General features: G+C 46.8%; 2 protein-coding genes across 2 annotated transcripts; one reads left to right on the top strand and one right to left on the bottom strand.

The window, feature by feature from the left end:
- Nucleotides 1-59: 59 nt before the first annotated feature.
- BAG1 (BAG cochaperone 1) lies at nucleotides 60-14,437 on the top strand (the record flags this gene model as incomplete). The annotated part of the gene is made up of 7 exons (XM_035697112.2): nucleotides 60-546; nucleotides 1,825-1,953; nucleotides 4,566-4,648; nucleotides 6,602-6,715; nucleotides 10,316-10,423; nucleotides 11,443-11,505; nucleotides 12,009-14,437. Coding segments are annotated over 7 exons (1,074 nt in total), but the record flags the coding sequence as incomplete, so codon positions are not given.
- Nucleotides 14,438-17,491: 3,054 nt separating this feature from the next.
- SPINK4 (serine peptidase inhibitor Kazal type 4) lies at nucleotides 17,492-25,373 on the bottom strand. The gene is made up of 4 exons (XM_025432627.3): nucleotides 25,217-25,373; nucleotides 20,566-20,606; nucleotides 19,076-19,188; nucleotides 17,492-17,632 (listed from the first exon to the last, which is right to left on the bottom strand). The coding sequence occupies exons 1-4, from the start codon at nucleotides 25,275-25,277 to the stop codon at nucleotides 17,560-17,562; spliced, it is 288 nt and encodes a 95-aa protein (XP_025288412.1). The 5' UTR covers nucleotides 25,278-25,373; the 3' UTR covers nucleotides 17,492-17,559.

Genomic DNA, 25,373 nt, shown 5'->3' with positions numbered 1-25,373 from the left:
GGCGGGAGCGGGGCCTGGTCCGAGGGGCGGGGCCTGGTCCGAGGGGCGGGGCCTGGTCCGAGGGGCGGGGCCTGGTCCGAGGGGCGGGGCGGGGCGGGGAGGTAGCCGGGCGGGGTGGCAAGGCGCGGAACTCAGCTCCCACCGCTGGGTGGTCAACAAGCGCGGGTCTGGCGGAGCGCGGTGGCGCGCGGAGACCGCGAGGCGACCGGGAGCGGCTGGGTCCCCGGCGGCGCGCCCCTCGGCCGGGCCGGGAGCCGCGCCAGTCGGTGCTCCCGGCCGAGCGCGGTCCGCCTCCCTCTCAGCGATCGTCCGCCCGGGGTGCGGCCCGCGGGCATGCCGGATCCACCAGGGGCGCCGCCGCCGGCGCTCGCAGGTCGCGGGTGAAGAAAGTGCGGCCTCGCTCGGCCCGGAGCGAAGACGTGGCCCGGAGCCAAGAGGTGACCCGAAGTGAAGAAGTGGCCCAAAGTGAAGAGGTGACCGAGGGCCAGGAGGTGGCCCCGAGCGAGGAAATGGCGGCAGCCGGGCTCAGCGTGACCGTCACCCACAGTGAGCTCGGACGGCCGGGTGGGCACGGGGCGGGACTGCCCAAGTCCGGCGGCGGCCCTGGGGTTGGCCACGTGTCCTCCGGAAGCCAACCCGGCTTGTGTGTTCCTGTGTTGGTGCCGGCGTCCGGAAGCGCGGGGTCTTGTGTGTGTTTGGCACCGTTGTCCGTGCTGGTCGTGGTTGTATGGGTTAGTGTGTGCCTGCGCCGTTTTGTGAGTCTTGACATCAGGGTTGTGTTTGGCCGCGTCGTGTATGACTGCAGTCGGTGTCTGGACACCTTTGTGTCTGCTGAGTCTAAACTCGACTGTTGTTTGAGTGGCCTGTGGCTCCAAGCATACGCTCTGGGCACCCTTTGGGTCTGTCAGCTGTTGGAGCTGACATCGATTTAAACGAAGTCACTTCACTCCAGAGCTCCTCAGGACTAGAGGAGACCCCAGGGCCTCAGAATCTGAAGACCAGTATTCTAGATCCTTCAGTGTTGAGTGACCTTAGGATGTCTCCTTTATAAACTTATGGTTTCTTCCCTGTGAAGTTGGTAGCACCTACTCCACTAACTTCATGTGGCTCTTGTGCAGGCTTAAGGCTTGGCATATGCACTGGGCATGGGCTATTTTCTTACTGTCCATATACCTGGAAAATAATTGAGCTAATAAGTTTTCTTCTGTTTGAGTTTACTCATTCGTTGTCTATTCACTGAGCACCAACTGTGTAGGTGCCCAGGTGTGCCCTCTGGGACAGACTTGTAGGAAAAATAATCCCTTACTCCTGACAGCGAAGGAGATAAGAACATTACAGTACAGAGTAGAGGGCAGTTAGGCCACAGGAAGCAGATGACTTGTGATGAAAAGCATGGCCTTGGGAGTCAGATAGATCTGAAGTCAAGTTCAGACTCCTCAGTGGGGTCTCCATAGGCAGGTCTTAACTGGACTGAACTTAGTTTGCTTATCTGTGAAATGGGGATTAATATAGGTAGTACCTACTTGATGGGGTTGTTCTGATGATTAAATTAGATGATGTTTGAAATGAGTTGTCAGTCCTTTATGCACGTTAAGTGCTTAAAATGCTAGCTGATAATCACTAAATTGTTACTATTACAGAGGAAACAAAAATCCTTGAGCAGGTCACCAAAGCTGGGCAAATGGCAGGGGACAGGCTGTTTGGAGTAGGTGGTGGCAAATGAACTGGGCCTTGAAGGCTGGATAAATAAATATAATAAAGTGTCAGCCTGTATTGGTTTATGTGAAAGAATTTTCTTCATCGAACACTCTTCTCTCTTCCCAGGCAATGAGAAGCACGATCTTCACGTTACCCCGCAACAGGGCTGTAGTGAGCCAATTGTCCAAGACCTGGCCCAGGTTGTTGAAGAGGCCACAGGGGTCCCACTGCCTTTTCAGAAACTTATATTTAAGGGTAGGCATTTCTCTTCTAGCTTTGAGTCCTTATGGCTAAAGGGCCTATTTAAAACTGCTTAACCTCACCTAATAGTAACTCTTAGTTTTTAAACTGGGATAATTCTTTTTTTTTTAAATGAATTTATTTTTTATTGGTGTTCAATTTGCCAATATACAGAATAACACCCAGTGCTCATCCCATCAAGTGCCCACCTCAGTGCCCGCCACCCAGTCACCCCCACCTCCCGCCCTCCTCCCCTTCTACCACCCCTAGTTCGTTTCCCAGTTAGGAGTCTTTCATGTTCTGTCTCCCTTTCTGATATTTCCCACTTATTTTTTCTCCTTTCCCCTTTATTCCCTTTCACTATTTTTTATATTCCCCAAATGAATGAGACCATATAATGTTTGTTCTTCTCCGATTGACTTATTTCACTCAGCATAATACCCTCCAGTTCCGTCCACGTCGAAGCAAATGGTGGGTATTTGTCGTTTCTAATGGCTGAGTAATATTCCATTGTGTAAATAAACCACATCTTTATCCATTCATCTTTCGATGGACACCGAGGCTCCTTCCACAGTTTGGCTATTGTAGACATTGCTGCTATAAACTTCGGGGTGCAGGTGTCCTGGCGTTTCATTGCAATAATTCTTTTTTTTTTTTTTTAAGATTTTATTTATTCATGAGAGACATACAGAGAGAGAGAGGCAGAGACACAGGCAGAGGGAGAAGCAGGCTCCATGCAGGGAGCCCGATGGGGGACTCAATCCCAGGTCTCCAGGTTCACGCCCTGAGCTGAAGCCAGTGCTAAACCTGCTGAGCCACCCAGGGATCCCCCTAAACTGGGATAATTCTTATTTGCTTGTTTCTTCATCTGTTCCTTCAATACATTTTATTTATTTACTTATTAAAAAAAATTTTGTTTAAGATTTTATTTATTTATTTATGAGAGACACACACACAAGAGAGAGAGGCAAAGACAGGCAGAAGGAGAAGCAAGCCCCTCGCAGGGAGCTGGATGTGGGACTCGATCCTGGGACTCCAGGATCATGCCCTGAGCTGAAGGCAGGTGCCAAACCGCTGAGCCAACCCAGGGATCCCCTTCAACACATTTTATTGAGGATCTTCTATATACTGACACCTTCAAACATTTTGATAGGTATTAGAGTTGAAGTCCCATGAGGATGGCAGAAATCTTACCATTTTTCTGAAAGCACATGGGTAATCCTCCCTGGCTAAGTTAGACCCTCTTCCCAACATATGTGCATATGGCACTCTCTACCACTTCTGTATGACTTGTATTGAAATTACTATTAAGTGTTTTCATAGTCGCTGAGCATCTCATTTCTCTGTTAGAATAACTAACTCCTTGAGGGAAAATATTGCTGTGTCCAATGCTCAGCACAGTGCTGAACAAACTTACCAGGGATCTGGATGTGGCAGGCCCAGTAGATGTTGCTGATTTCTACCAGGACCCACCTCCCTTCTATCCCCATTCTTTCTTCCCATTCCCAAGGGAACTTCTTATTGTGTATCTCATAGGGCCACATTTATCCCATTTGGTGCCCGTCATAATGAATTTAGCAATGGGAAGCATTTTTATTTATACTTTATAGTGTAACTTCTTGCTTTTTTGTTTTCTTGGTTTTTTTAATTTATTTGAGGGACATCTGTGTGGCTCAGTGGTTGGGCGTCTGCCTTCACCCCAGGGCATGATCCCAGAGTTCTGGGATTGAGTCCTGCATTGGGCTCCCTGCGAGGAGCCTGCTTTTCCCTCTGCCTATGTCTCTGCCTTTTCTCTGTGTCTCTCACAAATAAATAAATAAAATCTTAAAAAAAAATTATTTGAGAGAGAGAGCAGGAACAGGGGGAGGGGCAGAGGGAGAAGCAGACTTCCCCGCTGGGCAGGAAGCCCAATGTGGGGCTCAATCCTGGGACCCCAGGATCATGACCTGAGCTGAAGGCAGATGCTTAACCAACTGGGCCACCCAGGCACCCCATCCTTGTGTTTTCTTTTTAAAAACATTCTATTATAGAATTATAAAAGGCAATAGAAATCCATGTTTCAAAATAAAGGAAAGCACAAAGAAGAAAATGTTCTCCCAGATAAAACCCCTCATTACATTTCAGCATATTTCTATCCATTTGTACAGGCATCCTGAAGCATAGGTTTTTATTTGTGTGTGTGTGTGTGTGTTTAGTTGACAAAACAGATTAGTTGATTATACAGTTTTTATTACCTTTTTCTTATAAAACTGAGCCATCATTTATTGTGGCATTGCAGTTTCCCGAAAAAAATTAGCTTTAATGCCTACAAAGTCTTCCGTTGTAGTGATACATAGTTAATTAGCCCCCTGTTTCTAAATGTTTGTCTCTTTCTAGTTTCTCACTGTTAATGATTAAGGTTGCATTGAAGGTTATTTTATAACACTTACTATGTAGGCATATGTCCAGTTATTTGTTTAAAATAAAATCTGAAGTGAAATTCCTGGACTAAGGCACCTTTGGGAAAGATTACACCAATTTATCCCCTTCTCATTAGTGAACACACTTGTCTATTTAATTTAACCTTGCTGAAGTCTATTTTCAGTGTTATATAATTTATTACCATTTGGCATAACTTTTCTTTTCAGGAAAATCTCTGAAGGAAATGGAGAAGCCATTGTCAGCCCTTGGAATACAAAATGGTTGTCGAGTCATGTTAATTGGGAAGAAGGTAAATTGCTTTCTCTATCAGAATACTCCAGAATTAAAGGATTAAGGTCTTTTATACATATTCCTATTTGGGAGGCCAAATTGGGGACCCAGAATCTGCATTAGTGAAATAGCTATCTCAAAACAGTTGTGGTTCTCTTTATTTGATGGGGTTACAGGTTTGTTATTCTCATGGTCTCTGGCTCCTGTTGACTATGGCTTTTGCTCTGGGAATTATGAATAGTTATGCTGCTTCAATAACGTAGCTCTTGTGTTGATAGTGGATCTCAATCTGTCAAAATGTGCCTGAGTGAGGCCTTACTCACTTGGAGGGGATTTGCAAGAGAAACTTTTATTAAAATAAGCCTATAGATTTTTAAAGATTTTATTTATTTATTCATGAGAGGCACAGAGAGAGAGACAGAGACCCAGGCAGAGAGAGAAGTAGGCTCTCCGCAGGGAGCCTGATGCAGGACTCAATCCCCAGGCCCCAGGATCATGCCCTGAGCCAAAGGCAGACGCTCAACCACTGAGCCAGGTGTCACTGAGCTTACAGATTTTTAAAATAAGTTCTCTGCAAATTTCATGAGTCTCTCTCCCTTTAAACACCTTTTCCACTAAAATCTTCCACAAGAGGAAGCCCTCTTTGGCTAGAAAGAAAGGTTCAGACTAAGTTGAGGTAGGAAAAGAGCCAGTTGGTGAGGACAGTAGTCCCTGGGGTGATGAGAGAGGGCTCAGGCCAGCCGGGCATTGTGACGCAGTGGAATTGTTGGTCATAGGAAGTTTCCTTATTTTGAGTGAGGTGGCTAATTCAGAGTGGAGAGAGGGCAGAGATTAGCAAAGTGAAGGCAAAGAATATCTAGTCCAGCCACAGAACAGTCAGGAGTCTGGCACTCAGGATTTGGCCACGAAGAAGAATGTGAACAATTTGGAACAAGCAGGAAACTTGCTGGCCCTGACTACCAATTGTTGAGATAAGAGAAGGGGAAATATTCTAGATTTCTTGCTCAAGGGTCAGGGTGAATCGTTCTGGGTAATGGGCAGAAATTAACGGTTGAGTTTAAAGAAATAATAGGACCCTAATTAGAAGTGCCCTGGGGTATGTGAGGCCAAGTCCAATTTCAAGTCTCCATCCAACTCTTTTGGGCTATGTGACCTTAGGTTACTTTACATTAAACCTCAGTTTCATCTAAAACACTGCCTTCTGAGCAGCCCAGGTGGCTCAGCGGTTTAGCGCTGCCTTTAGCCCAGGGCGTGATCCTGGAGACCCAGGATCAAGTCCCACATCAGGCTCCCTGCATGGAGCCTGCATCTCCCTCTGCCTGTGTCTCTGCCTTCCTCTCTCTCTCTCTCTCTCTGTCTCTCTGTCTCTCATGAATGAATAAATAAAATCTTAAAAATAAATAAATAAAATAAAATAAAACCCTGCCTTCCTCCCTGGGTTGTGGTAAGGCTTAAAATAATAGTACAGACAAAGGTTTAGCATAGTAGAGGGACTGCTCAACAAAAGTAATCATCCTTGTCCTCGTCCTCATTAAATGGGAGCGCTCAGTTGGTGGGTAGCACTTAGGAATTCAGTCAAAGGAATGGCAGAATTGCACCTGTCTCACCAGGTGGACTCCTCACGGGTATCCACTGTCCTTTGTTCCCCTTGGAGGCTTCAGTCTGGAGTCAGCTGCTGATCAGCCTCAGGCTCGGGTTGAATCTGGCACTTGACTTGGCTCCATTCTCTCAACCCAAGCTGTCTGGGTCCCTGCAGAATGTTTACTTAGTATTTCTCTCTCTAGTCTAAGCGTCTTTGTGGGTAGAAAACATTCATGGGTAACTCTCTAGCTTTCCAAGAAGCAGCAGAATCAAAGCTACTTTTTTTCCAGGTGAGTGGTTTTAGCCCAATTGTCATTAGGTTTTTTTTCTTCCCAGTCAGAAGCTACTATTTTTGGTGATTATTGACTTCATTTTATTCTTAAACATTTAGAACAGTCCAGAGGAAGAGATTGAACTAAAGAAACTGAAAGATTTGGAGAAGTCTGTGGAGAAGATAGCTGACCAACTGGAAGGATTGAACAAAGAGCTTACTGGAATCCAACAGGTCACTCTTTTTGGGGAGATACAAATGTGTGGTTAGGGCAGGCTCTCTAGTCTGGATTCCCTGGGTCCAGATCCTGGCTTTACCCTCTATCACTGTGGGCAAGTTTCCTTGTCTCAAGTTCCCTATCTATAAAAGGGGAAAATGATGGTACCTCTCCTTAGCATTGGTGTGAGGATTAAATGATGCAGTTTGAGAGGTACCTGGCTGACTCAGTTGGTAGAGCACACAACTCTTGATCTCAGGGTTGTGGGTTCAAGCCCCACATTGGGCATAGAGCTTGCTTTAAAAAAAATTTTTTTAATGATGTAGTTTGAGTCTGACACATACTAAGTGCTTTTATAAGTGTTATTGTGTGTATTTTTTTTAAGATTTTATTTATTTATTCATGAGAAACGCAGAGACACAGGCAGAGGGAGAAGCAGACTCCATGCAGGGAGTCCAATGTGGGACTCGATCCCGGGTCTCCAGGATCACGCCCTGGGCTGAAGGCAGCGCTAAACCGCTGAGCCACCCAGGCAGCCCTTATAAGTGTGATTGTCATTGCTATTTTCAAACCACAGCCTGCATCCATTTGTGCTCTTAGGAGAGTACCTGCCATGCCAGGGGTCTTGTATTGTCTGTAATGGAACAGGTAGCTTCTCCTAGTCCCAGCTGTTACTTGTTTAGCAAGACAGAGAACATTGTTGATCTAGAAAAGGCCCAAGTTGAGCTTGATCTTAGCTGAGGCAGGGGTCATTCTGTTCAATTCCTTGTATAAGAGAAGGGATACTAAAATTAGGCCCAAACCACATATTTCTTTTTGTTCCCTCTAATTTTATAATGTTAATAGATGTATGTTTCTGTTTTAGTTACAAAAGTAATACATGCCCATCGTATAACTTTAAGTAAACATATGAGCACTAATACCTATAAAGCCCTGACTCAGAAGATAACCAATACTAAAGACTAGAATATATTTTTGCATTTAAAAAAATTGATATAGGGCAGCCCGGGTGGCTCAGCGGTTTAGCGCCGCCTCCAGCCCAGGGTGTGATCCTGGAGACCAGGATCGAGTCCCACGTCAGGCTTCCTGCGTGGAGCCTGTTTCTCCTTCTGCCTGTGTCTCTGCTTCTCTCTCTCTCTCTGTGTCTCTCATGAATAAATAAATAAAATCTTTAAAAAAATTTAAAAAATAAAAAATAAAAAAATTGATATAGTATTATGGACACTCTGTAAATTGTTCTTTTATTTGATTAAAAGAATTAAACATTACAAAAAAAAAAAGAATTAAACATTTTCTTATGTCATTAAAAATGTTCATACTTGGGACAGCCCAGGTGGCTCAGCGGTTTAGTGCCACCTTCAGCCCAGGGCCTGATCCTGGGGATCTGGGATCGAGTCCCACATAGGGCTCCCTGCATGGAGCCTGCTTCTCCCTCTGCCTGTATCTCTGCCTTTTTCTCTCTCTCTCTCTCTCATGAACAAATAAATAAAATCTTAAAAAAAAAAAATGTTCATAGTTGGGGCACCTGGGTGGCTCAGTTGGTTAAGCATCTGCCTTTAGCTCAGATTATGATCCCAGAGTCCTGGGATCATCAAGCCCTGCATTGACTTTGTGCTCAGCAGGGAGTCTACTTCTCTCTGTCCCTCCTCCTGTCATGCTCGCCTGCTCTCTCTTTCTCTTTTAAATAAATAAAATCTTAAATGATCATACTTATCAAACCTTGCATAGCATTGTAACATATATGAATATATCATGATATCAATATATATACCTAACAGTTCTTTATTGTTCATCACCTAATGTTATTTTACCATTATGCATTAATGCTTTTCTGAACATCCTTGAATATAAATATTTTTTTACCATTTCCGATTATTTTTTGGGCGTAGAATAAATTCTTTGACTTGGAATTGCTGGCTAACGTTTAAAGCTTTCATTGCAGGGATCCCAGGGTGGCTCAGCAGTTTAGCGCCTGCCTTCGGCCCAGGGTGTGATCCTGGAGTCCTGGGATCGACTCCCACATCAGGCTCCCTGCATGGAGCCTGCTTCTCCCTCTGCCTCTCTCTCTCTCTGTATCTCTCCTGAATAAATAAATAAAACTTTTTTTTTTTTAATTTTTATTTTTTTATGATAGTCACAGAGAGAGAGAGAGAGGAGAGAGAGGCAGAGACACAGGCAGAGGGAGAAGCAGGCTCCATGCACCGGGAGCCTGATGTGGGATTCGATCCCGGGTCTCCAGGATCGTGCCCTGGGCCAAAGGCAGGCGCTAAACCGCTGCGCCACCCAGGGATCCCTAAATAAATAAAACTTAAAAAAAAAAAAAAAAAGCTTTTATTGCATGTGGTCAAATCTACATCTGATAAAATCTGCAGAGATCCTGGCTGTCTACCCATTGTCACCAGCTAACTGGTCACTAGGCCAAGCAATGTGACTACATAGCAAGATAATTTAATAAAAACAATGTAAATGTGGCTTTTTTTTTTAAGATTTTATTTATTTGAGAAAGAGAAGTGTGCGTGTACACAAGCACACAAGCAGGGGCAGGGGGCAGAGGGAGAAAGAGAATCCCCAGTGAGCAGGGAGCCTGATACAGGGCTCCATCCCAGGACTCTGAGATCATGACCTGAGCTGAAGGCAGACACCTAAGTGACTGAGCCACCCAGGCACCCCAATGTTGCTGTTTGTTAACACATGTCTGTGTCAGGAATTATGTTAAGAGTCTATATATATTTCTCTTTATCCTCCTAGTATCATAATCTGGTGTGGGTATCATAATCTCCATTTTAAAAATGAGGATATTGGGCAACCCCAATGGCTCAGCGGTTTAGTGCCCCCTTCAGCCTGGGGTGTGATCCTGGAGACCTGGGATCGAGTCCCACGTTGGGCTCCCTGCATGGAGCCTGCTTTCTCCCCCTGCCTGTGTCTCTGCCTCTCTCTGTGTGCGTCTCTCATAAATAAATAAATAAAATCTTTTAAAAAAATTAAAAAATAAAAAATAAATAAAAATGAGGACATTAAGGCTCAGAGAGGTTGAGTAACTTGTACAAGATCACAAGCCAGTAAATGACAGAATTCAAGCCTGGGCCTATCAGACTCTACACCTTGTATTTTGTTTTGTTTTGTGGCTTAAAGATTTTATCTACTTATTTGACTGAGAGAAAAAGAGAGCACAAGCAGGGGAATTGACAGGCAGAGGGAGAAGCAGGCTACCCACTCAGCAGAGAGCCTGAGGCAGGGCTCGATCCCAGGACCCCTGGATCATGACCTGAGTTGAAGGCAGATGCTTAATGGACTGAGCCACTCGGGCATCCCTACACCTTATGTTCTTAACATCTGCTTCTATGTGGGTATACACTGGTGACTGAAGGCTTCATCGGAGCCAGGGCTCAGGAGGCATTAGCAGCCCCAGGTGGGCCGTGTGAGATAGTGGCCTGCAGCCTATTACAGTGCTTTGGGTGGCTCTGTTTTTTCCAAGAGATGAAATTCTGGGTTTGAGGTCTGGACTAGCCTATTGGGGGGAATGTGGGCTCAGTGTGTGGCTACTTCATCAGTGCCTTGGCATGAAGTTTTCTGTCAGCCTCAAGGAACCCTTGCAAGAATGCATTATTCCTGTACAGGGTTTTCTGGCCAAGGATTTGCAAGCTGAAGCTCTCTGCAAACTTGATAGGAGAGTAAAAGCCACAATCGAGCAATTTATGAAGATCTTGGAAGAGATTGACACACTGGTAAGTAAATATTCAGCTGAGAAGAACTAGTTTCCTTTGACTCTTTTTTTTTTTTTTTTTTTTTTAGATTTTATTTATTTATTCATGAGAGACACACAGAGAGAGAGAGAGAGGCAGAGACACAGGCAGAGGGAGAAGCAGGCTCCATGCAGGGAACCCGATGCGGGACCCCATCCCGGGTCTCCAGGATCACACCCTGGGCCAAAGGCAGCGCTAAGCTGCTGAGCCACCTGGGCTGCCCTCCTTTGACTCTTTTTCAGTGAGTTTCACTCTTTCAGTAAAGCACTCTTACTGTCTGAGGATATTGAGCACCTGCTGTGTGCGAGACACTGCTCAGTCCTTGGTAGATACACAGAAAGACAAGATAGTTCCTGATTTTTAAGCAGTCACATCCACCAACGTAGGGCTTTTGTCATTTTTATATTTCCTAAAAGCATCTAATCCTCACAAAGTTGGAACCCAAATGGACTGTGATTTTATGGCCAGAGAAACAGAGGGCTTCATGATACTCATATGACTGGTGATTCCATTAGGTTCATTATCTGTAAAGAATTCAGCCAGACTCAGTCTCTTGTGAGACTATTGGGAATCATCAACTCCATGATCCCTTTTACAGAAAAGATGGTAATGATATTTCCAGCTAGATGCCTCATTTTTGAGGGTGAATTACTCTGCATAGGATTCTTGGGGAGTGAGGGAGGTTGTAAAGAATAAGCACAGTGAGCTCATGGCATGGCCAGGACGTAGTATCTGTACATAGAAAGGAGAGAAAGGACAAAGTCCATGGTACAGATCAGTTTCCATGGCCCAGACACTGAGAGCAAAGGGAGCTTTTATAGGGGTGAGAGCCATGGGAAGGGCCATGTGGAATACAGATCAAGGGAGGAAATCATTCCTGAAAATGCAAGTCTCGTTCATGTTGGTGACTTATGATGCATTTGGTGTACTGTGAGTATTTCATCATGTTGTTAATGTCATTCTTACTGAGATTATTTATGTGTCAATTTATTCTTCCACAGATTCTGCCGGAAAATTTCAAAGACAGTAGACTGAAAAGGAAGGGTTTGGTGAAAAGGGTTCAGGTGAGCTGTGTGATCAAGCATTCAAAGTTTAATGTGTGTGTTTATCTGTTCAGAGTAGGGTAGGGCAAAAGTGTGATGTGTGGTATGGACATTTTTTGGTTGTTATTTCATGAGTCCAGAATCTAAGAGAAGAGCTCCTTTCATGTCCCTGTAATTGTATTTGAATTTAAATTAATTGGGGAGGAAGATTGTTGGAGAGCAGTTATAGCTGCCATATGACACAATTTCAGGAGGCACTATTCATGTTCCCTGAAATTGTGCAGTACAGTGGCAAGGCTTCCTGTCCTCACCACCCCTCTGGAGGATTGTTGTCAGAAACCCTGCTCCTACACTGGCCTCTGCCTCCCTCCCCTTATCTGGGAGCCCAGGCTGGCTCCATTCCTCTATAGCCTGTTTTAAATCATTCACCCAGGGGTTCCCCATAATGGCTGAGCAAGAGCCTTGTATGGGCAGGGAATGGCTAGTCCTGGATGGTCCCTCACTGCCCTGCATTCATGTTTTAGGCATTCCTGGCTGAGTGTGACACTGTGGAGCAGAACATCTGCCAGGAGACAGAGCGGCTGCAGTCCACAAACTTGGCTCTGGCCAAGTGAGGTGAGGCGGAGAGAGGCTGGGCCGCCCTGAAGAACAGCTCCACCAGCTCTGCCCTCTCTGGGACAGAAGTGACCTGATTTCACCAGGGCCGCTGGGGACAATTGGCCACTTGCCAGTTTTCCTGAACCTACCCCTGTTCTCGATGAACAAGTGTTGTCTGCAGTCCTAAGTAGAGCCCCTGTCTGTTTTCTCATTGTTTCTCTGTGTGGCTGCTGCTGTCCAGCAGCCTACCTTGTCTGGAGAGGACCTCCCCTGCCAAGTCTTCCCCGCTCTTTCGACCTTTGGGTACTTCCCTTGGGTTGGCAGAACCTCTCATTTGTGTTGGAGTAATTCTGGGTTTATAGCCCCCCGGTCCTCAGATTCATGAGGCCTTTTTGCCCTTGTGATTCTATAGCCGGTAGATGTAACCCAGAATCACCAGGAAGTTACATCTAGTCAGGAATGGTGGGAGTGGTTCAGAACAGGTGTTTGGCACACGGAGTAGTCCAAATATTTCTTGATTTGTAACCGAATTCCGGAACAGATGTCTGGGTTGTTGGTTCACAGACCTCACCACCCAGCCACAGGCCATGAGATCTCAGAGGCCCATTCCTGGGGTGGGGCTTGTATTGATGCATGGACTTCCTTGTACTTGAGTAAATTTTTAGAATGTTAGAACCTGGTGTTGACTGAATCTCTGCTTAAAACCAGGTCACAAATATGGCTTAAGGGGACAGGGAGAAGAACCATGGTGAGGCAGGTGGTGAAGGCAACGATAAACTTCTAAGGAGTTCCTCAAAGATATTTCTGTTGATCATACCCCTTCTGAGGTCAATGTTTCCTTCAAGGCTGTTCCTTTTAGTTTTGTGGCCTATCCTCCCTCCCCAACTGTTATTTCTTTTTAAAAGCAGTTTATCTACATGTCAGCAAGCAAAAGAATGCTTAACTTTTTTTGGATGAAATATGAGATGCAAAAGCCTCCTGTTTTACCTGTAATTTGTTAAAATCAGGAGTGGCCCTGTATGACTCAACTGGGTCAGCTGCTGTCACCCCATTTTTTTCACACAGTGCCCAGGAACCAGGCTTCCAACAGGCCACTCTCAGGCCAACCTTATTTGGCAGAAAGAGTCATTGAAGCCCCAGGGATGTAGGACTGCACGGGTGGGACCTAGGACAGGGGTGGACAAGTGGATGAGACTCAGCCCAGCCCAGCCCACTTCCCACTTTAATCAGCAGTTCAGTGTTAATCTAATAGTTCTTATATGGTAACTGTGCCTGTTGTGCCAACACATGTAATGAGAATGTGTGCCAGGTACTGTTCCGAGTTCTTCAGGTGTCTTAGTCATTTATCCTCATTCTGGGAGGTAGACAGATACTGTCCCCATGTTAACGCTGAGGAAGCAGAGAGCTTGGGTAATTTTTCAAGGTCATAATTGGCAAAGCCGGGATATAAAGCTGGATGGTTTGATTGAGAACCCACACCCTTAATCTCCACTATACTGCCTCGCAACAGCATGGGCTCGCTTGCTCCTCTCTTCTTTTCTCTCTCTCCCTCGTTAGTGGCCACTTCCTCTCTGGCCTTCTGCAGAGCAGTGTCTCTACCGAGCAACCAGAGCTGTCATAAAGCGCAGATCTCGGCATGTCAGTCCTCTTTTTTTATTTTTTTTTAATTTTAATTTATTTATGATAGTCACACAGAGAGAGAGAGAGAGAGGCAGAGACATAGGCAGAGGGAGAAGCAGGCTCCATGCACCGGGAGCCCGATGTGGGATTCGATCCCAGGTCTCCAGGATCGTGCCCTAGGCCAAAGGCAGGCGCTAAACCGCTGCGCCACCCAGGGATCCCCATGTCAGTCCTCTTAAGATAAAAGTCAAAGCCCTACCCTAAGCACTCTCCCTTTCATCCCAGACCACTGTCCTATTTGCTGTCTGCTGTTAGGCACTCTGGTCTTCCATATGCTCTGTGCCTTATCCTGCCTGGGGGTTTTGCATATACTGTTCCTCTGTTTGGACAGCTCCTCACCATCCTTCCCCAACCCGCACCCCACCCCTTTCCTGGGTAATTCCTGTTCATCCCTTGAACTTAACTCAAATGTCTCTTCCATGGCAAAACCTCATCTGCTATCAGAGAACCTATCAAACCCCCAGGTGATACCCTTTCACAATTTGCCATAACTTTTTTTTTTATGATAAATAGCATGATAAACCATGATTTATTTGTGGGATTGTTTGATTAATATTTACCTGTAACCCTAGACTCTAAATTTCTTGGGTTAAGGGGTATCTTTGTCTTGTTAACAACATATTTCAAGCACATTGCCTATTTATAATAGGTGCTCAATAAATATTTGGAGAATGAATGAATGTTGAATGCACACATCCACAGTGAAATACACACAGCTACCCTTCATCAGTACTGGAATTTACAGCATCAACAGCCATTGTTTGATTTAAGGATGAAGAGAGGCCCTAGGGCATGGGCTATTGGGCACGTGTGTGGGGTAGTTACTAGGGCCTGTGCACAAGTCCCACCCACACTGATCTGTACATCCACAGGGTATCTCTGCCTGTGAACAGGGAAAGAACACTCCTTGTTGCCTACTCTCCCGGGACATGGTCAGTCCTACTACAAGGGGAACCAGTGGGGCTCTGTGATCCTATAAACATCCTTCAGCCTCACAGCTGAAAGAATTCTCCCATGCATTGTCTGTTTAAACAATTTCTACTTCTCCTTTAACAGCGTAAAGGTTACCTTCTCTGAGGAGCCCTTCTTCCTCTGGTAGTCAGGACTCTTTTAGTTGAAAGTACCAGAAACTAAATTCCAAAGAGATTGTTGAAATAGAAAATTTATTTGGGTGCCTGGGTGGCTCAGGTGGTTAAGCATCCCACTCTTGGCTTCTGCTCAGATCCTGATCTTGATGTGAGATCGAGCCCCACATGGGGCTCTGGGCTCAGCAGGGAATCTGCTTGAGATTCTCCCTCTGCTCCCCCAGCCACCAGCTCATGTGCGCTCTCTCTAAAATAAATAAAGCTTTTTTTTTTTTAAGATTTATTTATTCATGAGAGACGGAGAGAGTCAGAGAAATTAGGTAGAGGGAGAAGCAGACTCCTCAGAGGGAGCCCAATGTGGAACTCGATCCTGGATCCTGGGATCACACCCTGAGCCGAAGGCAGACGCTCAACCACTGAGCCACCCAGGCATCCCTAAATAAATAAATCTTAAAAAAAAAAAAAAAAAGAAAAGAAAAGAAAGAAAGGAAAAGGTGCCTAGGTGGCTCAGTCAGTTAAACATCTGCCTTTGGCTTGGATCATGATCTCAGGGTCCTGCGATCAAGCCCCACCTGCATCACATTGGGCTTCCTGCTCAGCAGGGAGTCTGTTTTTCCCTCTCCCTCTGCTGCTCCCTTGGGTTCTATTCTCTCCCTCCCTCACTCTCTCTCTCAAATAAAATCTTAAAAAAGAAAGAATGAAATAAATTTATTGGCAGGATGTCAAGTTATCCCATGTAGCTTTGGGGATGTTCAAGGGCAGTTGGGCTTCAGGAGTTCAAACACAACCTGGAATCACTCTGCATCTCTTTCTTTGCATGCTGGCATCATTCTCTTAATCCTGCTTCTTCCACAAAGTAGGAAACATGGCTGTCAGCAGTCCCCACTTCACACATTTTACAGCTTCACTACCAAAGAGGAACTACCTGTTTCCTTCCTTCTGATTAAAAAAATCCTGGAGAAGAATTTTTTGGCTGATAATAATGGCCAGGGCAGCAGGATCACATGCCATAGATAGGGCCTTTAGGAGCCTGCAGTTACATTTCCAGTGACGGGCCAAGTTTTCACATCTGCAAAGTGAGGGATTAGGTCATTTCAGTATGGTGCCTGGTGCCTGGCATATTGTGCAGGCGTAATCTTTGTGATTCCTCCTCATGTGCATGGAAGCCTGGGAGCAGAGGGTCACCAACAGGAAGCTTGGCCAAGAAGCTATGCCACCTGAGTATAAGAGGGGCTTCCCACTTAGGGCAGAGGCTTAGACATCACCAATAGTCACTCCTCCAATAATAAGTGAACTGATTTTCAGCTTAGCACATGGCCAATCATAACAGTTTTTTCCAGTCTCTCTGTGCTGGGCATGCAGACTACATTTTAGGCAACAGGAGAACAGGTATGTACATCTTATGGGAAGCATCATCAGAGGCAGTAGGGTGTCCTTCTTTACCTCTCTGTGGACTGGAATGTAGACTTGGCGGGAGTTAGAGCAGCTGTCTTGTACATTGAAGGGAAAACTGATGATGGCAGAGTAACAATACATAAGGAGCATGAAGTTAGCGTACTGCATAGGTCTATGTGTGAGAGAAATTAACTGTATAAGCCGCTGCTATTTTGACATTTGGGTTTCTCACAGCCAAATTTAACACTGCATCCTATGCAGCAGAGGGGCAAAAGTTTCTGTTACCAGTAGCAGTAAGTAGCAGGGCCCATAGATGACCTTTCAGTCCCTGCCGCTTGCAAATCTGTTAACAGCAATTCAGGCCCACATCCCCATTTCAAGTGTCTGGGGAACACTGATTCTTGCCTTCTCTGCCCTGGCTTTGTAGTGTTTTCCCACAGCACATATCCCGCTCTGTCTGCCCACCCTAAAGCAGGAATCAGTCCATGTGATACTGCTTCTACTGGCTAGAGGAAACAATGTCTACACTCTTTTCTGCCACCATTATCAAGTGGCTCCTGTTAGCTTTGGCCAAAAGAGGGTATATTTGACATGGACCAGTTAGGGGTTAGGGTTAAGGTTAGGGTTAGACTGGGGTCTCTGTGGTGGGATTTCTGGGTGCTGTGTATTTTTGTAGGATATTGTATAGGTACACGTGAGCCTGGGGTTGTGTCCAGTGCCAACATTAACAGAATGGATGGTGACCAAAAGAACAGAACAGGGTCCGGAAGTCATCCTGCTATGGGTGGCCAAGGTGCAGGGGGACACTCAAAGTCTTGGGGTTACAGACCTACGTCAGTATTTTAACAAGTAATTCAGATATACTGTGCATACTACCTAAATATCAGCCACAGCAGTATCCACATGTGTGTAAAACTTGGGGTGCTGGTGCAGCCCAGGGGGAAGGTCATGAAGGGTGTAGGACTTTCCCAAAGGCTGGGTGCAGCTCTCTGGCAATGGCAGACGGTACAGATGTCACCTAGGTTCTTGACCTTAGTGACAAGCAGGCTGGGACAGATATGCCCACTGGGGACGGAGGCTGACTTCTTGAAGAAGCAGAAGAGACCTGGGACCTCTAGGGAAATGTGACAGGATTGAGGAGCACTGGAGTGATGGAGAAGACATCAGATTTAAGTATAGGGAAGTCAGGGCAAATGCCCACCACCACCAACCACTTCCCCAGAGTCCCCAAAGACACTGGCTCACTTGGCTGAGTTGGGCTGGATCTTTTATTCATGTCACATCCTCCACTCCCACCACTGTTCTCTAGCCCAAGACTTCATGGCTTAAGAGGCTGCGATGAGGGTCCACATTTGCCATCCTTCACGATCTGGATGTCGTGTTTGGTTTTCCTAGGATCACAGGAGGCAGATATGAGGCCCATCTCATCAGGTACTGGAACAAACCCTTCAAGGGACCCTGCCTGGTCCAGTCTATCCAGACACCCTGCTGAGCCCTCCCCACTTCCCCCCACTCAGTGTAGGCATAGGGCAGGTCGGGGGATCCCTGGGCACATCGTTCTACAGCTTTTCCCTCTTGCACATCCTCCTGCAGGACATCTGGAATGTTGTCTGACGGCTGCTGAATCTGTCTCCAGCCCTGACTCTGTCTTGAACTCTAGCCACACCTCAACCAGGCTACCCCAAAGGCTCAGCCGTCCACAGACCTCATTGCCCTCCACAAACCATCTAGATCCCCACTGCCCCCCAGCTCAGTTAGGAAAATCTTGCTGCTCTCCTGCCTCTCTGTCCAGAATGCTGTGGCTTCTGAAGACTGTCTTCTCTCCATGATCTCACTTAGCTCTGGCCCACTTCAAGGGTTTTTGTTTTTTTAAAAAGATTAGATTTATTTCTTCATGAGAGACACAGAGAGAGAAGCAGAGACACAGGCAGAGAGAGAAGCAGGCTTGTCACAGGGAGCCCAATGCAGGACTTGATCCCTGAACTGGGATCATACCCTGAGCTGAAGGCAGACGCTCAACTGCTGAGCCACCCAGGCATCCCCTCAAGGGTTTTATGAACGAAGAAAGGAGATCAATTAGGTGATGAGACATACCAACATCTTGTTCTGGCCCTTTTCGCCTCTCAAGACTCATTTCTTGCCTCTCTCTACCCTCCTTTAAACTTTATACTCCAGCATATCCAATTTCTTATATTTTCTCAAATCCAAACTTTTCTTTCCCTTCCAGACCTTTCCAAACTCCTCTCACTACTTGGAATTACCTTTCCTTGGTCTTTCCTTTTCCAAGCTAGTTTCAACTTATTTTTCAGAGCTAAGCTGGAAAGTCTTCCCTGCCCTTGTCCTTGCCTTGCACTCACAGTATCCTGGGTACACCCATCTGAGCCTTGAGCAATCTATGCTACAGTTGGCTGACCATTAGCTTGCCTTCCTCCTTAGACTACCATATGCCCTGGAATGCAGGGATGCTGTTTGGCTTACGCCCTCTTATATCCCCAGTGCCCAGCATATAGTAGATGCTCAATAAATAATTGTTGGCTGGAGGAATAAATGAACAAATGAAGTCACCTAGTCAGTCAGAGGCAGAATAAGGGAAGAACCTGGGGTTTCTGCACCCCACCCCTCACTCCCTTACTAGCTGAGGCCTTATACTTGGAACCATGTGCCTTCTCTGAAATAGACTTGGGCTGATTCTGTTAGGGGCAATGTCAGACGACTCTTCTCAGGCCAAGGGTATAAATAAGAGGCAGATCAAGTTTTGCTCTCTTTACACTTGGAATGCACCAGAGATAAGGCCCCCCCAAGCAAGCTGAGGGGAAGGTGTAGGGTAGACTTACATCCGAGTCAAGCAGACCTGGCATTCATTGTCATATGTGACGCCATCAGTGCCACAGACCGGGTTGGATGTCTGGGCACAGACTGGAGATTCCCCCATGTGCTCACAGATGGGCTGTGAAAGAGAGGGAGAGGTGAAGGGCACGCAGTGATTCAGAGGCAGCGAGAAGGGACCCAGGGACTTTGCTTGGAGTCAGGGGCTCCAGGGAAGAGCCAGATTCAAGAAGGCCCCAGTGTTGGTCCAACAGGCATGAAACTAACCATTCAGGGCATCTCAACATGTTTGCTTAGGTGTGTGTGTAGTACTAGGCATATGGCTGTGGCTCTGTACACACATCTGCTGAACACAGGTCTGTGGGCATCCAAGTATATGTCTGTGTTTATGTCTATCGAATGAGTTTATGCCCTCAAGCTCCTGGGGGTGGGTTCACACACTCTTCAGAGGATCTAACTAGAACTTCTCTTGCTGGTCTCTGTGAGGACTCCAGGAGACAGAACCACCCAGCATTCCCAGGGGGCCCCTCCATTGTGAGAGCTCCTCCACTCACCCTGGCCAACATGACCCATTGGGCCCCTGGTGTGGGATGGCTGGAGAAATGGGACAGGGCTTGAGACTTAAATGAGGCTAGTCTGAGAGAGTTTCAGGGCAGGCCCCAGGTCAGGACTGGGTCGAAGAGTGGGACAGGATGGGGTGAGAGAGGCAGTGTGGGGTGGTGGTCATGAGACCAAGAGCCTGACTTCTGTGCTGATGAGTGAAGTTGTGAGAGCTATCTCCACTCTCAGAACCTCAGTTTCCTCCTCTGTAAACACTGTAAATGAATAATAGTATTCTTTTAATGTACGGTTAATTGAAACCATGTATCATCTGGCACAATAATAGGTTTGGGTCTGATGGGCTGACAGTGCAGATGTGGCAGCTGCTGGATGGGAAGGTGGCTTTGAGCCTCCTTGTTCACCTAGGTGAAGGTTGGGTTGAGGGTCTCAAGGAGGCAAGCCCCACTGCCTTGGGGATATCAGACCCAGGACCAAAGTAGAATCAGGGGTTCAGACTTGGTGTCTTTCCTTCAGAGTGAAGGGTTGGATGGACGATGGCGTGTGGTTGGGGGAGGCTGGACCACATCAGAGGGCCAGGGTACCTCTGGCCTGAACCCCATGGCCTGTCCCTCTTCACTACACAAAGCAGAAAGTGCACTCAGTCCTGCTCAGCCTGGGCAGGGGATCTTGCTGCTGGCAGGGATATTGGAAACCAGGTTGGGACAGATCTCTCAAGGTTCTGGAAACCAAGTTTGAGACCTTGGTGAAGAGGCTTGGCCAACTCAGTATGGAAGGCTTAACCTAGGGAGCATGCAATCTCAGGAGGCTACACTAGCCACTTTGAAGCCATCAGAGTTATTTGAGTAGAAGCATAAGACAAATGCTGGTTTCTTAGCATGGATGCAGAAGGAAGGCCAGGACAGCAGCCCAGGGCCAAAACTAGAAGCAGCTGCCTTACCATTCTTGGGGAAATGACCTTTACCGCAGACACTGGCACTTCTGAAAGGCAAAAATGGAAGAGTGAGGTGATGATGGCTCTAGGCAACTGGTCTGGGGTCTGAGGACTGCTTTAGGAAACCTGTCCCAGAAAAAAAAAAAGGAAACCTGTTCCAGCTACCACCCAGTCTGGAATTCCTTAAGGAAATGTATTGAGTCACCAGACGGCGGGGAATCCCAGAAAACTGTTGTGACCTTGGGTTGCTAGAATAGAGACAGAAGATCTAGAGTTAGGGAGGTGACAGTCCAGCCTGATTCCACTGGGATTGTTATGGCCCATATGATTATCAAAATAATTCAGTTACTATGGGCCAAACATTGAGAATACATGATCTTAAATACTCTTCACAGCTCTCTCACTGTTCTGTACAAGCAAGGGGGCAGTGGTGGATGCCGCCATCTGCTACACACATCCTGCCCTCAGGTAGAACCAAGGTGCTCATTTCCTCAGCTGCCGGGAGTATTAGCCACTCACAGCAAGTCCTTTCCTAGAAATTACTCTTAGAGAACAGAATGCCTCACCCATGGTTGCATCTCCTACCCAGGAACAGACCATATCCAATGACAAGTGGATATTGATACAATGACCAGAATCCTTCATCTCTATTAAACAGTTCTGAAAGGCCACCCCAGATCCAAAGCTCCCAGTAGGGTCATTGGAGGCTTCTGTTGTACTGCATCACAACTTTCCCCATCCTTGTGTGTGTATCCCATGAGCACCCCCCAAGACACCAAATGCGAGCCTGAGTCTGAAAGGGGCTCAGAAGTTAAAGCCATACGGTTTGTTAAGGGCTGAGCTGGGATTGCACACAGATCTGTCACTCCCTAGCCTGGTTCTTTTCATATACACAGTTGTGCATTTCAGCTCTTCCAAGTCTAGGTGCCCCTGCTCACAGGATGTGAACAAACTGATGTGACTGGTGAATATGACAGGTGGATGAGGAACAGAACCACATCTAATGCCACAGGTGGAAGGAAAAGTGTCGATGTAAATGGGTGAAGGGTAGGACGCTTCCTGAAGTCTCTTAAGGGCTGTTCAAGGGGCCAAGGTCTTCTCAACCTCACAGGGCAGAGCCCATTCTTGCGAGGAGGCTGCAGGGAGGCAGGTTTGTGTTCCAGAATTTTCTCCGTGGAAACTGCTTCAATGAAGGAACTGTCTCCAGAAATAGTTCTCCCTCACTGGAGGTGTGCCTACTGCTGCAGTTTTAGCTTTTCCTGGGGTTGCTATTATAAGAGATTTCCAAGGTAGAGAGGGAGAAGGGAATTGAGATGAAGTGACCTCTGATAGGCTATCTAAGCTTGGCACTGAGGCATTAAGATGCAAACCCAACCTTGTCACCGCATGCTCAAAACCCATGATTATGAAACTAGAAATGAGAAATTATCCAAATGTCCTTCAACAGAATGGGTAAACTATGATATATGTACACTGGGATGCACCTCAGCAATAAAACAAGCAAACAACTGATCTATCCAGCAACATGGCTGGATCTCAAAACACGCTGAGCAGAAGAAGCCAGACACAAGGCTACATGCTATTATGAAAGGCACCGTAGGCCAAGGTCAAGGACAGCTTGGGGATAAATACAACTTTCTATGTGACATTCTAGAACAGGCCAAACTCATTTATGGTAGGAAAAAAAGCAGTGATTGCCTCAAGAGTGGGGAAATGGAAGGGACTGACCAGCATGAGGGAAGTTTCTGGAGTATAGGAAACATTTTTTGTTCTTTGTTTTTTTAATTTTTATTTTAACTAGGCTCCACACCCAACATGGGGCTCAAACTCACAATCCTGAGATCAAGAGTTGCATGTTCTACTGACTGAGCCAGCCAGGCACCCCAGAAATGTTTTTTTATCTTGATAGAGGTTTGGGTTACACGGGTACGTGCACTGTCAAAATTAATTGAGTATGACTCATTGAGTGATAAGATTTGTTTATTTAGTGGTACATGACTGTTAGGGGATGAAAGAGCACTAAAAAGGGGCACCTGGGTGGCTCAGTGGTTGAGTGTCTGCCTTCAGCTCAGGTCATGATCCCAGGGTCCTGGGATCGAATTCTGCATCAGGCTCCCTGCAGGAGCCTGCTTCTCCCTCTGCTTATGTCTCTGCCTCTCTCTCTCTGTCTCTCATGAATAAATAAATAAATAAATAATATATTTTTTAAAAGACAAAAAGCACTAAAAAAATGTAAAGGCCTTCCATGGCTCTTTGTGATAACTGAGCTACTTCATCCTATTAGGGCCCTGCATGAGCTCATAACAAACTTGCTCCTGGACTTACTTCCTAGTACATCTCCCCATGTTCCTATGCCTCTCAGCTCTTCCAGGACAGACTGTGCTTCAGCCTGTACTGTGTCTCTCTACCTGAAGTGTCCTTCTCCCCCTTCTACTGATTTTATCTTCATTTCAAGGCTTAGATGCTACTTCCCCATGAAGCCTTCCCTGATGTCCCCTAGGGTTTCCTGAGCAGACCCAGATTTAGGCTTCAGTTTTTGTCCATTTGGGCTGCTATAACAAAATACTATAAACTGGGGATCTTATAAACATTTCTCACAGTTCTAGAAGCTGGGAAGTCTAAAGTCATGGCACTGACGGATTTGGCAACTGGTGAGGGCCCTCTTCCCAGTTCATAGCTCGTACCTTCTCACTGTGTCCTCACATGGTAGAAGGAGCAAGGGAACTCTCTGGGGTCTCTTTTGTAAGGGCACTAATCGCATTCATGAGGGCTGTACCCTCATGACCTAGTCCTCTCCCAATACCATCACCTTGGGGATTAGGATTTCAACATGAATTTTGGGGACCACATCATAGCATCTTCTTTCATATCACCACATACTGTCCCACTCACTGGGTCACTCTTGCCTCCCTACGGACCTGAGTTCCTTGGGGTTCCTATATTTCTGCCCCCATGCAGCAATGCCCCCCACAGAGTGGGTGTTCAGGAACTGACCAACTAACGTGCATTGTTGGGAGGAGGAGTTCAGAAGCCTGTGGTATCAGAACTTTTTCCTGGAGGATGTGGGAACAGGTTGCATTTACTCTCAGGCTGCCCTTGACCCCTGTCCTCAGGCCAGGCAGGAATCTGAAACGGGCACAAGGACTCTTCAGGATAGGCCTCCTCAGTGTTCCCAATAGGAAAACTGCTAAGGGAATGGATGCCAAGCTGGGAGTAAGCAGGCTATGCTGGGCCAGAGCCTCCAGACCCATTCTCTGTTGCCCTAGCCCCTAGGACTATGTCCTCAGGGAAATGAGAGTGGACCATAAGGTCAGTAGCTGTCCAGAGGGGGTCCTAAGTAGTCTCCCTGCTTCGCCCTGTAGTCTGTTCTCAGCATAGCAACTGGAGTGATCCTTTTAACACAACTCTGCTCAAAATACTTCAGTGTCTCCCATTTCATTCAGAGGGAAAGCCAAGTTCTCATATTGGCCTTACATTACTCAGTATGGTTCCCAGTTGCCTCTATCATCTCTTCTCCCGTTGCTCTGCACCCTGCGTCTCATTCCCTTCCTGCCACACTGGTCTCCTTGCCATACCTCAAACACTCCAGCCGTCCTCCTGCCTCAAGGCCTTTGTACTGTCCGTTCCCTCTGTCCAAAACCCTCTCCTCCCAGATATCCACACGGCTCACTCCCTTCCCCGCTTCAAGCATTGTTCTAGGAGAGAACCCCCTGATTTAGCACTGCAGCCCCCTCTTCACCCTGCCCAATATTTCTTCTTCAGCCTCTATAACCTTCTAACGTACCTATCTTATTGTCTATTCCCTTCCATCCTACTCCATTGGATTGAAGCTCCATCAAGGTAGTTCTCTTTATGTTTGCTCACTGATACGTCTTAAGGGCCCAGAACAATGCCTGATACACAGTAGATGTGAGACCACAGAGGTGATCCAGGCCCTAAGGAGGCCCTACTCCAGCATGTGTCCAGCCTGGGACAAAGGCTACCGTTCCTCACACAGCTGCTGTCCATCCCACAAGCATAGGCTGTCACAGCAGATAGGACCTCAGAGGACCAAGGCCAGGCTTCCTTCAGCACCTACTACCTTGCAGCCAGCAGATTTACCTGTCTCTCCTGAGACAGGCCTGCTCCCTGCTGCTTCCCAGATCTCTCACCAAGTAGTTGCTTAGAGTAGCAAGATACTCTAGTGAGTAGCAAGGTACTCTTTTTTTAAGATTTTTATTTATTTATTCATGAGACACACACACACACACACACACACACACACACAGAGGCAGAGACACAGACAGAGAGAGAAGCAGGCTCCATGCAGGGAGCCCAACGTGGGACTCGATCCCGGGTCTCCAGGATCAGGCCCTGGGCTGAAGGTGGCGCTAAACCGCTGAGCTACCCGGGCTGCCCAGCAAGGTACTCTTAGTGAGCTAGATGGACTTCCTATTCCATAGCTGGAAAAACAGAGGCCCCAAGAGGAAAGGGGCTTTTGTAATTCTGGGCCAGAGTCAGGATTTGAACCCAGGTCCCACCACAATGGAGAGGTACAGAAAGAAGTTCTATGCAGAAAACCAAGACGTCACAGGATGCACCAGACTCTGCCTCTGCCCCCACCACAAGCTTATCTACCAACACCAAGTCACAGAGAATCCAGGCTCTGTCCACTCACCTCTGTCCACAATGAGAAGGGTGGCCACGGCCAGGGCGACCACCCACAGGCGGACAGCCATGCTGATCCTGGGCTGATGTGGTCCGAGCTAGCAGGGGTCTGGGTCAGGGCAATGATTGAGGCCTGTTTATAAGGCTGATCCTCACTCTTATCTTAT

Source organism: Canis lupus, chromosome 11, assembly GCF_003254725.2.
Source record: "Canis lupus dingo isolate Sandy chromosome 11, ASM325472v2, whole genome shotgun sequence".
Taxonomy (NCBI): Eukaryota; Metazoa; Chordata; class Mammalia; order Carnivora; family Canidae; genus Canis; species Canis lupus.
Note: the sequence above shows the minus strand (reverse complement) of the source record. Positions and strands in the feature narration are given on the sequence as shown.